Source organism: Trachurus trachurus (assembly GCF_905171665.1).
Source record: "Trachurus trachurus genome assembly, chromosome: 12".
Lineage (NCBI taxonomy): Eukaryota > Metazoa > Chordata > Actinopteri > Carangiformes > Carangidae > Trachurus > Trachurus trachurus.
Genome location: NC_139908.1, coordinates 732614 through 747500, shown reverse-complemented (window position 1 = coordinate 747500; position 14887 = coordinate 732614). Strand labels below are relative to the sequence as shown.

Here is a 14887-nt window from a genome sequence, read left to right as displayed (position 1 = left end):
GCCAGTGGAGAGATGTGCTCTCTCTTCCTAACTCCTGTCAAAACTCTCGCTGCGGCATTCTGGACCAGCTGGAGACTCTTTAGAGAGTTTTTCGGACATCCTGACAGGAGAGAGTTGCAGTAGTCTAGCCTAGAAGTGATAAATGCATGCACTAGTTTCTCAGCATCACTCTGGGAGAGGATATTCCTAATCTTAGTGATACTGCGCAGATGGAAGAAGGCGGTCCTAGTCACATGTTTTATGTGGGAGCTAAAGGAAAGGTCCTGGTCAAAAATGACTCCAAGGTTCCGCGCGGTTGTACTCGGGGTCAGGGTGATGCCATCTAGAGTAGCGATCTGATCAGAGAAAGTGTCCCTGAGATGTTTAGGTCCAAACACAATGACCTCAGTTTTATCTGAATTCAGTAGCAAGAAGTTAGAGGACATCCAGGATCTAATGTCTTTCAGACAGTCTTGCAGATTGATGAGCCGGCTTCTGTCATCTGGCTCCATGGACAAGTAGAGTTGCGTATCATCCGCATAACAGTGAAAATTGATTGAGTGCTTCCGGATGATGCCACCTAATGGGAGCATGTAAAGAATGAAGAGGATTGGCCCTAAGACTGAACCCTGCGGTACACCATGCGTAACTCTGCTATACTCTGAATGGTCGTTATTAACATTAACAAATTGAAACCTGTCAGATAAGTATGACTTAAACCATTTCAGGGCGGGCCCTTTAATCCCTATTTCATGATCTAGTCTCTGCAGCAGGATGCTGTGGTCGATGGTGTCGAATGCAGCACTGAGGTCCAAAAGTACAAGAACAGAGACGAGAGGCCGTCGTTTACTGGGATCATAAGTTCAATTATTATTTTAAGTGACTGAACAAAATCTAAAAAAAACTAGTAGTTTATCAGTAAATGATTTACAATGTTGACTTTCAGATAGTAAATGTAAATGTAGGTGTGTGTGTGTGTGCGATGTTCGGCTGCTGGTTCCTGGTCAGTCATGAGTCATGTCGTCTTCTCTTCATGCAACAGAAAGATCCACAGCTGATTCCTACATGTGGCATTTAGATTTATTTAAAATAATCCATGAAAGACCAAATATAAAGAGTGAATACCGGTCCAGCTCATGATTTAACGGCGTTAGCAGCAGCTCTGTGAGGCCGGATGCAGGAAGGAGTTGAGCTGCTGCTAACACGCTAACAGTCACAAGGCTCACTTTACCATGTTCAGCTGGGATGCTAAATGTTTTGCAGGTATTTGCAAAACTAAACCAAAGCATCAGATAAAGTGAGTTTTTAACCTGATAGTGCAGCTGCATGAAGAGTCCTGACTGGAGGTAACACTTTAGATTAGGGAACACATATTCACCTTTACCTAGGTGCTTATTAATATGCAAAGTAGGTTACTAGCTCCTTATTAGTAATTATTAAGCACGTATTACCTTAATTCTACCTCTATTACATAATGAATTAAGATTTTTCCTGATATTAACTCCTAATTATGGCTTATTCATTGTAAATTAATGCATTAATGCTACTAATTCAGAGTGATAAAGGAAGAATTACTATTCTTGTGCCACTGCCCCAATAACCCACTGGTTATTCACATCATTATTCAGAAACAACAATGCATTCATTTACAATGAATAAGCGATAATTAGGAGTTAATATCAGGAAAAATCTTAATTCATGGTGTAATAGAGGTAGAATAAGGTGTTAATAGGTGCTTAATAATTACTAAAAAGGAGCTAGTAAGCTACTTATATGCATATTAATAAGCACCTAGTTAATGGTGAATATGTGTTCCCTAATCTAAAGTGTTACCGAATATAATAAAGGTAAGAGTTCAGTAAAAGTTCAGACAAGAGGTGCAAAGTTTGAAAGATTAAAATGCAGTTTAGTAAACTTTTAAGTCCAACGAGAACATGAAGAATGGACGTCTGCACAAAAGGCTAAAGATTTAAGTGTTGAATGTGCAGCAGCAGTGATGTCTGACACCTCCACCTCTCTGACCGACCGACCATGCTGCTGCAGCTGCTGTTTGGTCTCACACACCTCCACCTCTCAGCTGCTGCTGCTGCTGCTGCTGCTGCAGCTGCTGCAGCTGCTGTTTGGTCTCACACACCTCCACCTCTCTGCTGCAGCTGCTGCTGTTGCTCTCTGACGTGTGACTGACGAGGCAGCGACAGACAACATGTCGTGTCTGACGGCGACGGTGTGTAGCTACGTCTTCAACACGCTGCTGCAACACAACGACCCTGAGCGCTCAGGGCCGACATCACAACATGCACACACACAACAACAACACATCCTGCAGCAGCACTGACTTCTTCTGGTTTTAATAGCTACACAACACTTGGTTTGACTGTGGACGGAGCTGCACAGATTGTAAGAACAGTTGTTGTTGTGTCTTCAGTGTTGTCGTGCAGGGATGGATGTACGCCTGCTTCATGTCTCTCTGAGCTGTAGCTGCAGAGTGTGTGTTCATGGTGATGAGGGAACAGGCCAATCAATGAAACACATAGTTTACAACAACAGAGCTGAGAGGAGGAGGAGGAAGATAAAAGCAGAGTTACAAGCAAACCAGACACGCAACCACCTGTTACCTGTAGATAACAACTACTATTATACACAATGTTTTTGTGTATGTCATTTTGGTTTTACTAGTAGCCTACTTACATAATACAATTGTATATTACACTTTGTGCAATATCTACACACTTCTGCTTGTGCAACTGGGTGTAATGGGCATCGTGCAACACAACCTGGCACTTTAAACTGATGTGCGATACTATCTAGCAGTTATATTCTATAGGGCATTGTGCAATAAAACCTGGTACCTATATGCACTCGTCACTTTAACCCAGCACTTTATGCACATTATCTTTAGATTTTATTTATTTGCACAGTTAAAAATTACACAAGTAAAAGTAACAATTTAGCAATTTAAAGTGCAGGAAGAGTCGAAAACCTAAGGAGCTTATCAGGTGCCTCCACCTAGGCTATAGTTAACAGTAGAATATAATATTATACTAAAGAAAACAAAATATACAAATAAACATACAATCACTCTGAATTAGTAGCATTAATGCATTAATTTACAATGAATATGCCATAATTAGGAGTTAATATCAGGAAAAATCTTAATTGATGGTGTAATAAAGGTAGAATGAGGTGTTAATATGTGATTAATAATTACTAATAAGGAGCTAGTAAGCTACTTATATGCATATTAATAAGCATATAAACAATCAGAAGTATATAGATGATAGACATAGATGAACTAAACTGAGAACTAAACTCTTATGGGTGAATGCAATGGACTGTAAAGCGCTTTGGGTATCGTTCAGGTATAGTAAAAGCGCTATATAAATACAGACCATTTACCATTTACCATTTATGGCCCCTACCTGTGGAATGTGTTTGTAAATATGTTATTCTATGTCATAGTCGCCTTTTTGTCTTTTTGTGTTGTCTACATTATTGTGTGTAATGTGAACTGTTATAGAACTGTTTTTATGTTTATGGGAAATTAGCATCTTGCTATAATCCGGCATAATGTGCACTGTCCCATTCAAATAAACAAATAAAGTAAAAGATGCATCAGGCGTTTGGATCAACAGAAAGGAATTGTATAATAAAGGAAAAATGCAAAATTTCCCACACGTGTCTGAGAACAGAGAACATAAAGGAGAAAGTGCTATAAATACGTGTGAGAGATGCAGGGCACTGACCATTATGTGCTCATGCTGCAGTGAACAATGGCACATGTGAGCTGTCACAGACATACAGCATGTGGTGGTGTAGTGCACCTATAGTCAACAGCTGTGATTTATTCAGCCAATCCTGAACATCTATAGGATGTGCACACACACACACACATAAACACCATGTGGCTGCTGCTGTTGTTGCTTCATCTCAGACACAAACACAAAATGAGCTCTTTATTTCCCAGATCGTTGTGTTTTACTAATCCGTGCTGTGTTTGAGTTGTTCTGCAGCCTCCAGGTGACTCATGCAGCAGGAAACTGTTATGTGACTGTCTGAGACGTCGCTAGCTTCCACCTTAGCTGCTCTCGTGGAGACAGAACCAAGGACAAATAGCACAAAGGCTGAGAGAGAGAGAGCGGCTGGTGCTGCAGAGGACGAGTGCATGTAAAACAACTGTTGGATGGATGGATGGATGGATGGATGGATGGATGGATGGATGGATGGATGGATGGATGGATGGATGGATGGATGGATGGATGGATGGATAGCTCCTATCTGCAGACAGAGACAAACACATGTTCTGCCTTCACACTCACACGCCTTAAATGACATGACTCATATGAACCAAACCAACCAGCTCTAAAACATGTTCTATAGCAGGAGAAAATAGCAGCAGTCGACATGACAGGACATGCACATGCACAGGCTTTACATTGAAAAGGTGAAGGTGTTAGACATGACTGCAAGGTGGGGGTGTGAATGAGTGCTTTTAAATAAATACATTAGGTAGGCTACATAGAATAACTACAGAAAATAATCAATAAGAAACAGGAAAAAGATTTAAAAGTTGTTAGCTCACCAAAGAGCTAAAACACCAGAAAATATCTGTCACTTCAACATGCTGTTAAAGCTATTCAGTTAAAGGGATAGTTGCCATAATCCCTATAGTCATAGCAGTAGGTTCGTTACCTTTAATTGTCGGTGCAAGTTGTTTTTAGAACGGCGGAGCAGAGCCGTGAGCTGCTCAGAGCTACGCTACGACAATTAAAGGTAACGAACCTATTGCTATGACTATAGGGATTATGGCAATGGGCCAGTAGGACAAAATGTTGAACTATCCCTTTAAAGCTGGGTCATCCCAGCTGCTTTGTAGGTGACTGGGAACATACAGTAGAACCTTTTTCCCCGCTTTTAACCAAAAGGACGCAATTTTTAGTCTTCCATACCTGGAAGTGGAGTTGTGACTTTGCAGATTTTTGCCTATTTTTGAGTGAGAAGTTGCGTTGTCCCATTGGTCGGGTTCAGACAATGAAGAGAGGAGTTTAGTAAAAAAAAAAAGACCAGGTCCATTGACTGGCAACAGCGGGGAACATACGACAATTTTTTTGAAAAAGGGGGAACATAGGACCTGGGGGAGCATAGCCTACAGGAACATAGATACACTCCCGTTAAAGCTGGTATAGGCAGGATTTGTTTTTCCTGCGTACCCCAATTTTAATTACCGTCATCATCAATGAGAGGACAGTCATACATGTTAAAGAAGTAAACTAGTCCTACTAAGCTAACTAACATGCTAACCTTCCTAGCATGTTGACAGCACCTGCACCTCCCTTCACTAACAGATCACTAAAGTTAGCTAAAACTCACTATCAAAAGGGTTCTATGTTCCCCTCTTTTCCCCAAAAGGACCCGGGGAACATTCAATTTTTGGTCCCATACCTGGAAGTGGAGTTGTGACTTTGCAGATTTTTGCCTATTTCTGAATGAGAAGTTGACTTGTGACTCTCAGCAAGAAATGGAATTGTCCCATTGGTTGGGTTTAGGCAATGAAGAAAGGAGTTGGTTAAGGGCTAGACAGGCCAGAAAGATACAGAGTCCAGATAAGTAGAGTCCATTGACTGGCAACAGCGGGGAACATAAGCCCATTTTTATCAGAAAAAGGGTCCTATGTTCCCCGGTATGCATTGCGAACATACGTAGGTACGCTCCCATCATTTCCATGCAACATGCTATAGGCTAAGTGCTTCTATCCTCAGTACTACCACCTAAACTAGACAAATAAAATTGCCTTGCCTTCACTAACAAGCCCAGCAACACAAAGGCAAAGACAAAGGGGAAACTGCTGGAGAAATGAAAAACACAAATGAGTTCATGTGTGTCTTCTTGGGGATTTTCACCAGTAAGAAATCCTGTGTGCAGCTGATTTACTTCTGCATGACTCTTGTTTGTGTCTTGTTGTTTCTCCACAGAATCCTGTCCTACTACATCTCCATCTCCAGAACCACTGGGACCTAGAGGTGATGGAGGCTGAGGGCTGTAGCGCTGCTGCGGTGGCCATGGACTCTGCTAACCCCCTCCTGAAGGCTGTGTTCCTGCGGCGGCTTCGCCTCACGCGGCTGCTGCTCGAGGGCGGCGCCTACATCAACGAGAGCGACGGCCAGGGCCTGACGCCGCTGATGGTGGCCTGCACCACGCCGCACAGCGACGCCCAGAGCGCCAGCCGCCTCAAACTGGTCCAGTTCCTCCTGGAGAAAGGAGCCGACCCCAACATCCAGGTAGGTGATGTCACCAAAAAAAAAAAATTTGTTATTATTTGTGTGAAACTTGGACGTCATGGGACGCAAGACAAATTTCAGAGTGATCTGACAATAAAGTATTATCTTATCTTATCTTACCATTACACATTTACAAATGGTAGCTACGATTATGGTCAGAGAAATAATCACGATTATTCTGCATTAATTAATTTGGCAACACTATGAATGCGTAAAATATAATTACATTATTGTAATTATGCTATGGAGTCCCTAGCAATGGCCGACTGGAGGAGCAATCACTCATCAATCAGTGAATCAAAACATTACCAGCTTACAGTAAAGAGAAACTTTATCGTCATTAAACAGCTTCAGTAGCCTACTGTGATGTTAGATAAATGACTTGTAGCTTGTTATAACCCAGTGTCACAGCTCTCCTCTCGTCTCAGTGGCACCACGACTCCGCCACACAAACGCACCCCGTAAACAGTAAAGTTAATCTCTTGTTTATGACAGATACGACTACACACATCGTAACACGTGTATGGTAATCCATTGATCCACTGATTGATTATCAAAGGCTTCAAATGCACGAATGGGAGGAGGCTCAGCAAAACAGCGGAAGTGACCGGTCTTGCAGATTCGCTAAATTATGCAATTATAAATCGATCAAAGTCGTATTTTGATCAACATTATGTTTCAAATTAATTATTTTACTCGTAGGCCGTGTTCTAAGCGGGATAATGTATAGCTGGTCGGTTGTTATGGAGAAATAAACCCCGACAGGTTGTATGGAACCCCGACGCGAACCTCCGAACTATACATTATCCCTTACTTAATTGTGCCGTTTAATACCGCGATTAATTGTGAAAACAAGTAATGGTGACATCCCATTCCCTACATCCAGGACAAGGAGGGTCGCTCAGCGCTGATGCACGCCTGCCAGGAGCACGCCGGCACCGCGGTGGTGTCGCTGCTGCTCGCCAACGGGGCCGACATCGGTCTGGAGGACCAGTCGGGGACGTCGGCGCTGGTCTACTCGGTCATGGCCGGGGACTGGACGGTCCTCAGGCTGCTGCTGGACACCTGCAAAGCCAAAGGGAAGGAGGTGATCATCATAAACACCGACAAGCTCCCGTGTGGGAAGCTGCAAGCCAAGCAGTACCTCGGCATTCCTCCCCTCGGTCCTCTTTCCGATCGGACCGACAAAACGACCCCGGCAGCTCCCGCGTCTCCTTCAGACATCCAGCTCATGACTTCCCCTCAGTGCAGCTCCTCCTCTTCCTCCTCCTTGTGTCCTCCGAAGCCCGTCTTCTCCTTTAAAGAAGGCGTCAGCTCCCATCCCTGCTCCCCGTCGCGGCTGCGCGGCCTCAGCCAAGCAGCAGCGGCGGCCAGGGGACTGCAGCAGCAGCAGCCTCTCCTGAGACTCAACTCTGAGCCGTGGCTGAAGATCCCATCGTCTCTGCTCGCCGCCGGGCAGCAGCAGCAGCAGCAGCAGCATCATGGAGCTTCGTCTCCACAGAGCAGCCGAGACTTCCACCACCAACAAACCGAGGACCTTTCCTTTAGAGTCCCCAAAATGGACGGCTTCAAGTGGTACGAAGGGCGACCGGCAAGGGGTAGAGGAGCAGAGGGAGCGGGCAAGGACGACTGCGCCGAGCATCCTGCAGAAAAGGTGCTGCCCTATCTTTTATTATTAGTACTGTTCAAATTATTTGCTCTTACTCTTGGGGATCATCCCTATGTTTCCCACTTTGTATGGGACAGGGGAACATAGAACCCTTTTTCTAAAAAAAAGGTCCTATGTTCCCCGCTTTTCCCCAAAAGGACCCGGGGAACATGCAATTTTTGGTCCCATACCTGGAAGTTGAGTTGTGACTTGGCATATTTTTGCCTATTTTTGAGTGAGAAGTTGAGTTGTGACTTTGAGTGAGAAGTGTAATTGTCCCATTGGTTGGGTTTAGGCAATGAAGAAAGGAGTTGGTTAAGTTTAGTAAAAAGACCAGGTAGAGGCTAGACAGGCCAGATAGAGAGAGAGAGTCCATCGACCAGCAACAGCGGGGAACATAGGACCCTTTTTTTGAAAAAGGGTCCTATGTTCCCCAGTATGTATTGCGACCGGGGAACATAGGACCCTTTTTGGTAAAAACGCCCCCCCTATAGGGAAACATAGGACCCGGGGAACATAGGTACGCTCCCTACTCTTGTATGCTGTGTTGTTCTTGTATATTTTAGCAAGTATCGGGTTGTGCAATAGTTTATTATTATTGTCTATATTGGTGCTGTCTGTCCTTCTTGCTCTCGCTGCTACTGTGTCATCGTACGTTTGGTGCTCTGTCGTTATCATGTGCTTGTACTGTGATGTTGTTGTCATGTGGCTGTTGTGTGCTACCACATTGTGTTTCCTGTGTTGTGTCTGTTCGTAAGGCGATTCAGTCTACAGTCTGCACTTCTGCCCACAATGAATTGGGGAGCATACGTCAGTCCGACTGTCCAAAAGTCCGACGGCTCATTTCTCCGACTACCCATTCTACAGTGTTAAGGTTAGGTTTAGGGTAAGGTTAAGGGTTAGGGCTACTTAAGTCGGAGAAGTGGGAGGTCGGACTAATGGACGCAAAAATAAAGAAATGTATGGTTGGAGAAATGGGTAGTCGGACAGACGTCATGCGCCCCAATGAATTTCCCTCTGGGACAATAAAGTATATCTTATCTTATCTTATCTTAAAAGATCTCGTTACCCGGCCTCATGTCGCCTCACTCGGCCTCCCATCCCAACCTCCACTCTGAAAACCTTGGAACGGATGCAATGGCCGCCTCCTCCTCTTCCTCCTCCTCCTTCTCCTCGCTGGCTGCTGGCGGCAGAAACCACGGCGCTCCGCTCTACAACAACATGGCCTCCTCATCGAGCCTTCACAGCATCATCCAGAGGCGCAAACTGGGTACTGCAGACATCTACAGCTCTGACCCGCAGCTCGCCGCCGCCGTGGACGTCCACAACCTCCCTGAAGCCGAGCAGAGAGCCAATAAAGGAGACCCGACGGAGGTGAAGAAGCTGGCGCCGCTACGCTGCTCCAGCACCTTGGGCTCCAGAGAGTCCGGCGGCCCCAACCGGAGAGGAGTGTTGTCGGGGTTCGAACGTCGAGGCTCGGGCGCCTTCTTGTTGGACCACAGCAGCAGCAGCAGCTCCTCCCACCAGGCCAGACCGAGGTCGCTGCCCCCTCTGACCCTCAACAACTCCTCCAACAACGCCACCACCGTCCTTAACGCCTACAAAGAGTCGGGTCTAAAACACTTCCTCCCCTCGGCTCCTCCGGGACAACCCAAGGAGCTGACCAGGAGGATGCTGTTGAGGAGACACTCGATGCAGACCGAGCAGTTCAAAACCACCGCCTGAGCTCCGGCCCATCACTGTGTTTTAAAGGGATACATTACACCAACATTTTTTTTTTTTTTTCCGTGTCTTGTCTCACTCCCGAGTCCATGACCAGCAGATAGACACCATCCTTTCCACTGTGCGTGCAGTAACAAGGGAGATAGAGCCGTATCGCCGTAATTAGCTTAGCTCAAACACTGGAAGTGTATGGGTAGTGTTAGCCTGCCTCCACCTAAAGTCGCTAATTAGCTTAGCTCAAACACTGGAAGTGTATGGGTAGTGTTAGCCTGCCTCCACCTAAAGTCACTAATTAGCTTAGCTCAAACACTGAAGTGTATAGGTAGTGTTAGCCTGCCTCCACCTAAAGTCGCTAATTAGCTTAGCTCAAACACTGAAGTGTATGGGTAGTGTTAGCCTGTGTAGCGGTTTTGGTACTCATCCTTGCGTTGTGTAGTTTTAACATACGAGTCAGACCTTCACCGTTGGCAACCTCGCCGTTTATTGTGCACACATGAACTGACCTGGCAGAGAAATCCACATTTACAGTCAGTCCAGCTCTTCTTTTCTCACACACACACATACACGGCTGAAAAATGTAAACCGAAAGGAAAGTGCAGGTTAGCTACCACATGTAACCCTAGCCATGTTGTAAACAGAAATAAAAGAAAAACACGGTCAACTTTATATGGAAAAGGACATGCTTGACCGTTTGGGAGCTATATGCTTAAAGGGATAGTTCACCCTAGAATGATATTTCGCTCATTATCTACTCACCCTCATGTTGACTAAGGGCTGGAAGAAGTTTCGGAGCCCACCGTCCCTTCTCTGAGTTACAGGGGGTCTTAGCGTAGCAGTGCATTTCAATGCCATGGTAGCAAAGGGACACCAGAGCTCTTCGTAAAAAAAACACACACAAAAAAACATCCAAATACCTCCATGATGCTCGTATGTAATGTCCGTCTTGTGCTGAAGCCCCAAATTGCGGAATTGTCCCGAAAAAAATTAAATAAGTCCACATTCCAAGCATGTTTGTAGCATTAGCTCCCAGTGTTGTTGTCCGGTCTTCCGCTGCCAGCGCGCATGCGCAAGAGCACATGAGAGCACTGAGACCGACTCGAGTCTCAGTGCGAACATCGCGCATGCGCGCTGGCAGCGGAAGACCGGACAACAACACTGGGAGCTAATGCTACAAACATGCTTGGAATGTGGACTTATTTAATTTTTTTCGGGACAATTCCGCAATTTGGGGCTTCAGCACAAGACGGACATTACATACGAGCATCATGGAGGTATTTGGATGTTTTTTTGTGTGTGTTTTTTTTACGAAGAGCTCTGGTGTCCCTTTGCTACCATGGCATTGAAATGCACTGCTACGCTAAGACCCCCTGTAACTCAGAGAAGGGACGGTGGGCTCCGAAACTTCTTCCAGCCCTTAGTCAACATGAGGGTGAGTAGATAATGAGCGAAATATCATTCTAGGGTGAACTATCCCTTTAAGAAATACAACTTAAACCACCCCTTAGCATTGAAATTAAAGTAATTAATATGAAACAATAGCGGAGCTCGTAGCTTGTGCACCTACCAGGGAAACAGCATCTCCGACTACGGCTACCCCCCGGGGTGCACGACCCTAATCCGCAGGGGTGATGCATTTAATTACCATAGGAAAAACAAGTTTTTGTGTTGTGTGGTGAGTTTTTATGGCAAGTGGAATCAAATTATCTTTTAACTCCGTTACACCTGCCTCCACCTAAAGTCACTAATTAGCTTAGCTCAAACGCTGGAAGTGTATGGGTAGTGTTAGCCTGCCTCCACCTAAAGTCGCTAATTAGCTTAGCTCAAACACTGGAAGTGTATGGGTAGTGTTAGCCTGCCGCCACCTAAAGTCGCTAAAGCTTAGCTCAAACGCTGGAAGTGTATGGGTAGTGTTAGCCTGCCTCCACCTAAAGTCGCTAATTAGCTTAGCTCAAACACTGGAAGTGTATGGGTAGTGTTAGCCTGCCTCCACCTAAAGTCGCTAATTAGCTTAGCTCAAACACTGGAAGTGTATGGGTAGTGTTAGCCTGCCTCCACCTGAAGTCGCTAATTAGCTTAGCTCAAACACTGGAAGTGTATGGGTAGTGTTAGCCTGCCGCCACCTAAAGTCGCTAATTAGCTTAGCTCAAACGTTACTTTCACAAAATAAAACACCCGTTGCCCTATACATACAGAAAACCATGACGATAGAATTTGTGCTTTTACTTTGAAATAGGAAGCTAACCTACTCTCGATGTAGCTAGCTTGAACCAAAATAAAGCGTCTTTGCTAGAACCCTCCGTTTTGACCGATCTGGTCCCGTTAGCGGCATTTGACCGCTCAAGATGCCTTACCGGAGAGTTTTGTCTCTCTGAGACGAAGATCGGCCCGCCGGTTTCCCTTTAGAGTTGCTGAAGAGTTTCTCTGATGACTTTAGGTGGAGGCAGGCTAACACTACCCATACACTTCCAGTGTTTGAGCTAAGCTAATTAGCTACTTTAGGTGGAGGCAGGCTAACACTACCCATACACTTCCAGTGTTTGAGCTAAGCTAATTAGCGACTTTAGGTGGAGGCAGGCTAACACTACCCATACACTTCCAGTGTTTGAGCTAAGCTAATTAGCGACTTTAGGTGGAGGCAGGCTAACACTACCCATACACTTCCAGTGTTTGAGCTACGCTAATTAGCGACTTTAGGTGGAGGCAGGCTAACACTACCCATACACTTCCAGTGTTTGAGCTAAGCTAATTACGGCGATACGGCTCTATCTCCCTTGTTACTGCACGCACAGTCGAAAGGATGGTGTCTATCTGCTGGTCATGGACTCTGGAGTGAGGCAAGACCATAGACTGTAAAAAGAATGGCCGTAGCACCGTGACGTCACCCATTGGTTTGGGGGAGTCTGTTTTGTGCCGCTACTACGGGGGTTAGAACCGCGCCATGTTGGATTCTACTTGCCATATTTGGAGCGGTGCGGCCGTTGGCCGGCCGAGAGCCCGCCCACTGGCCTCGTAGCAGCGGTCGCCGGACCTGTCACTCAACGGTTCTGCGCCCTGATTGGCCAGAACTTTAACCCTAATAATAGTAAAACGGTAGAGTTTAAAAAAAATTCACCCCCCTCAGAGTGTGTGCGGGGGTAGAAACTATCGATTGAGACCAAAAAAATAAAATGTACCAGGCTGTAAATATGTTTTTTTAAGCTGTAAAATCGGCTATTTTAACATGGGGCTCGATTGGAGTTGCTCCCTTCTGGAGCCAGCCCCCAGCGACAGCCGAGGGGATTGCAGCTTTTTGAATGCGGAAGTGAGCTTCACTTCTCAGACCGACAACTGCCCCCTTGGGCAAGACACGGGGAAAAAAATGTTGGCGTATCCCTTAATGTGAAACCTGTTGCTATGTGATGTCGCCTGCGCAGTGAAACTCAACGAGGGAAACCAAAGAGGAAAAGAAAGAAAAAACAACCAGTAAAACAACCATATGCAGCACATGGTGTAGTTCCCGTCCTCTGCTTCAGTGTGCTGAGTGTCGTCAATGTGCAACGTCTTCTAACTGCAGAACAAAGTAAAAACTCATCTGATCACATGTTTCCACCTTAAAAAAAGTTGCTATAGTGAAAGTATTAGCAAACATCTGCCACATAGAGGAGATTCTGACACATCTGCATCGACTTAGTGTCGTGTTTCTGGACAGTTTTGTTCATCTTTGTTGTTTTAACCTGGATGCTAACTGTGTCTGTTCAGTTGATCAAAGCTTTTTTTTTCTTGAAAATACAAATGAAAAGTGAAATTTGCAGGTTTAAAACCAAAACAACGATCTGAAAAGGCCAAGCAACTAGTCTGGAGTCTGATTTGTTCCGTTAAAGGGATAGTTCAACATTTTGTCAAATTGCCATAATCCCTATCATAGTAGGTTTGTTACCTTTAATTGTCGGTGCAAGCTATTTCTAGAACGGCGGAGCAGAGCCGCAAGCTGCTCAGAGCTACGCTACGGAAATGTTAAACTATCCCTTTAATGTAAAAAAAAAAAATGTTGATTTCTATAGTTTTAGACCTGCATGTTTGCTAAATGCATTTGCTAAATGCTAAATGTTACAAAAATCTGAATCACAAACTAAAAAGTCTGTGAGTTACAGCTGCTTTCTCGTTAAGTAGAGAACATGAAGAGGGTTTTAAAGAAAAAATAAAGATTAAATGTATAAAAAAGCTCTTAAACTGCCATATATTTTAGAAAAAAAACAGATTATGTGAAGAAATATGTAAGGACATGAGTTTTAAGATTGCACTTTCCAAATTGCACTTGCACACTTGTTTACACTCACTCTGTATGTATGTATTACCCCTTTCCCACTGGCCAAAAAACCCGTTTAAACCCGCTAACAATCGGCTTTTGGTGGCAGTGGGAAAGGCGCACCGAGCCGCGTCGACCCGTGTTAAAATCACCTTTAATCGGCTCGGCTCTGCTCGGCTTGCAGTGGGAACGCCAGACCCGCGTCAACCCGCTAATTTACGTGACGACGCTGAGCGTTACGTGACGCTACGTCATCGCGCCGGTCGCGTCTCATATCACCAAAACAAAGCTCTGCTCCGCTCTGCTCTCATCCGAGACTGGGATCAAAACATCAGAGAACACTGACCAAAAACGATAGAAAAGAAGAAAAGAAAAGAAGCGACAGTCTGTTTAACTGACGTGTTGTGTTGTCATGGCGACAGTCTGTTTAACTGACGTGTTGTGTTGTCATAGCGACAGTCTGTTTAACTGACGTGTTGTGCCGCGGACGTCCGTCATCCGGCCGCAGCAGACTCTCTGTCCTCCGCGGTCCTGGTGCTCCAGGTCAGCCAGCCAGAGAGTCTGCCTCGGCGGACGGACACTCCGCGGCGGGCGGCTGTGGCATGACTGTGTGTGTCTCTTGCACCGCGGATGAGAGCGGGGCGACTGGTTTATGCTCTGTCTGATCCCTCAGCGGGGGGGCAGACTCGGCTCATTTTGGTCAATGGGAAAGGGGCCAAATGCCGATTGTTAGCGGGTCGACCCGCGTTTAAAAAACCCGCGTCGACCCGCTAGTTTTAGTGGAAAAACGGCTTGTGTGTGTGTGTGTGTGTGTGTGTGTGTGTGTGTGTGTGTGTGTGTGTGTGTGTGTGTGTGTGTGTGTGTGTGTGTGTGTGTGTGTGTGTGTGTGTGTGTCTGCTCGGGTGAGTTTAGCTTCTTTATTCTGGAAAACAGGGTTTAAAACAAAGCAACAAGCTACAAAAGGCTAAAACAGTCGTC

General features: G+C 45.4%; 2 protein-coding genes across 2 annotated transcripts in view; both read left to right on the top strand.

Moving 5' to 3' along the window:
* Window positions 1–14887, top strand: part of ube2l3a (ubiquitin-conjugating enzyme E2L 3a) — a 274466-nt gene that overhangs the window by 105200 nt on the left and 154379 nt on the right. The gene's annotated exons all lie outside the window — the stretch shown is intronic.
* Window positions 6000–9627, top strand: ankrd34ba (ankyrin repeat domain 34Ba; the record flags this gene model as incomplete). Its single annotated transcript, XM_083983899.1, has 3 exons — window positions 6000–6254; window positions 7141–7908; window positions 8962–9627. The coding sequence occupies 3 exons, from the start codon at window positions 6000–6002 to the stop codon at window positions 9625–9627; spliced, it is 1689 nt and encodes a 562-aa protein (XP_083840025.1).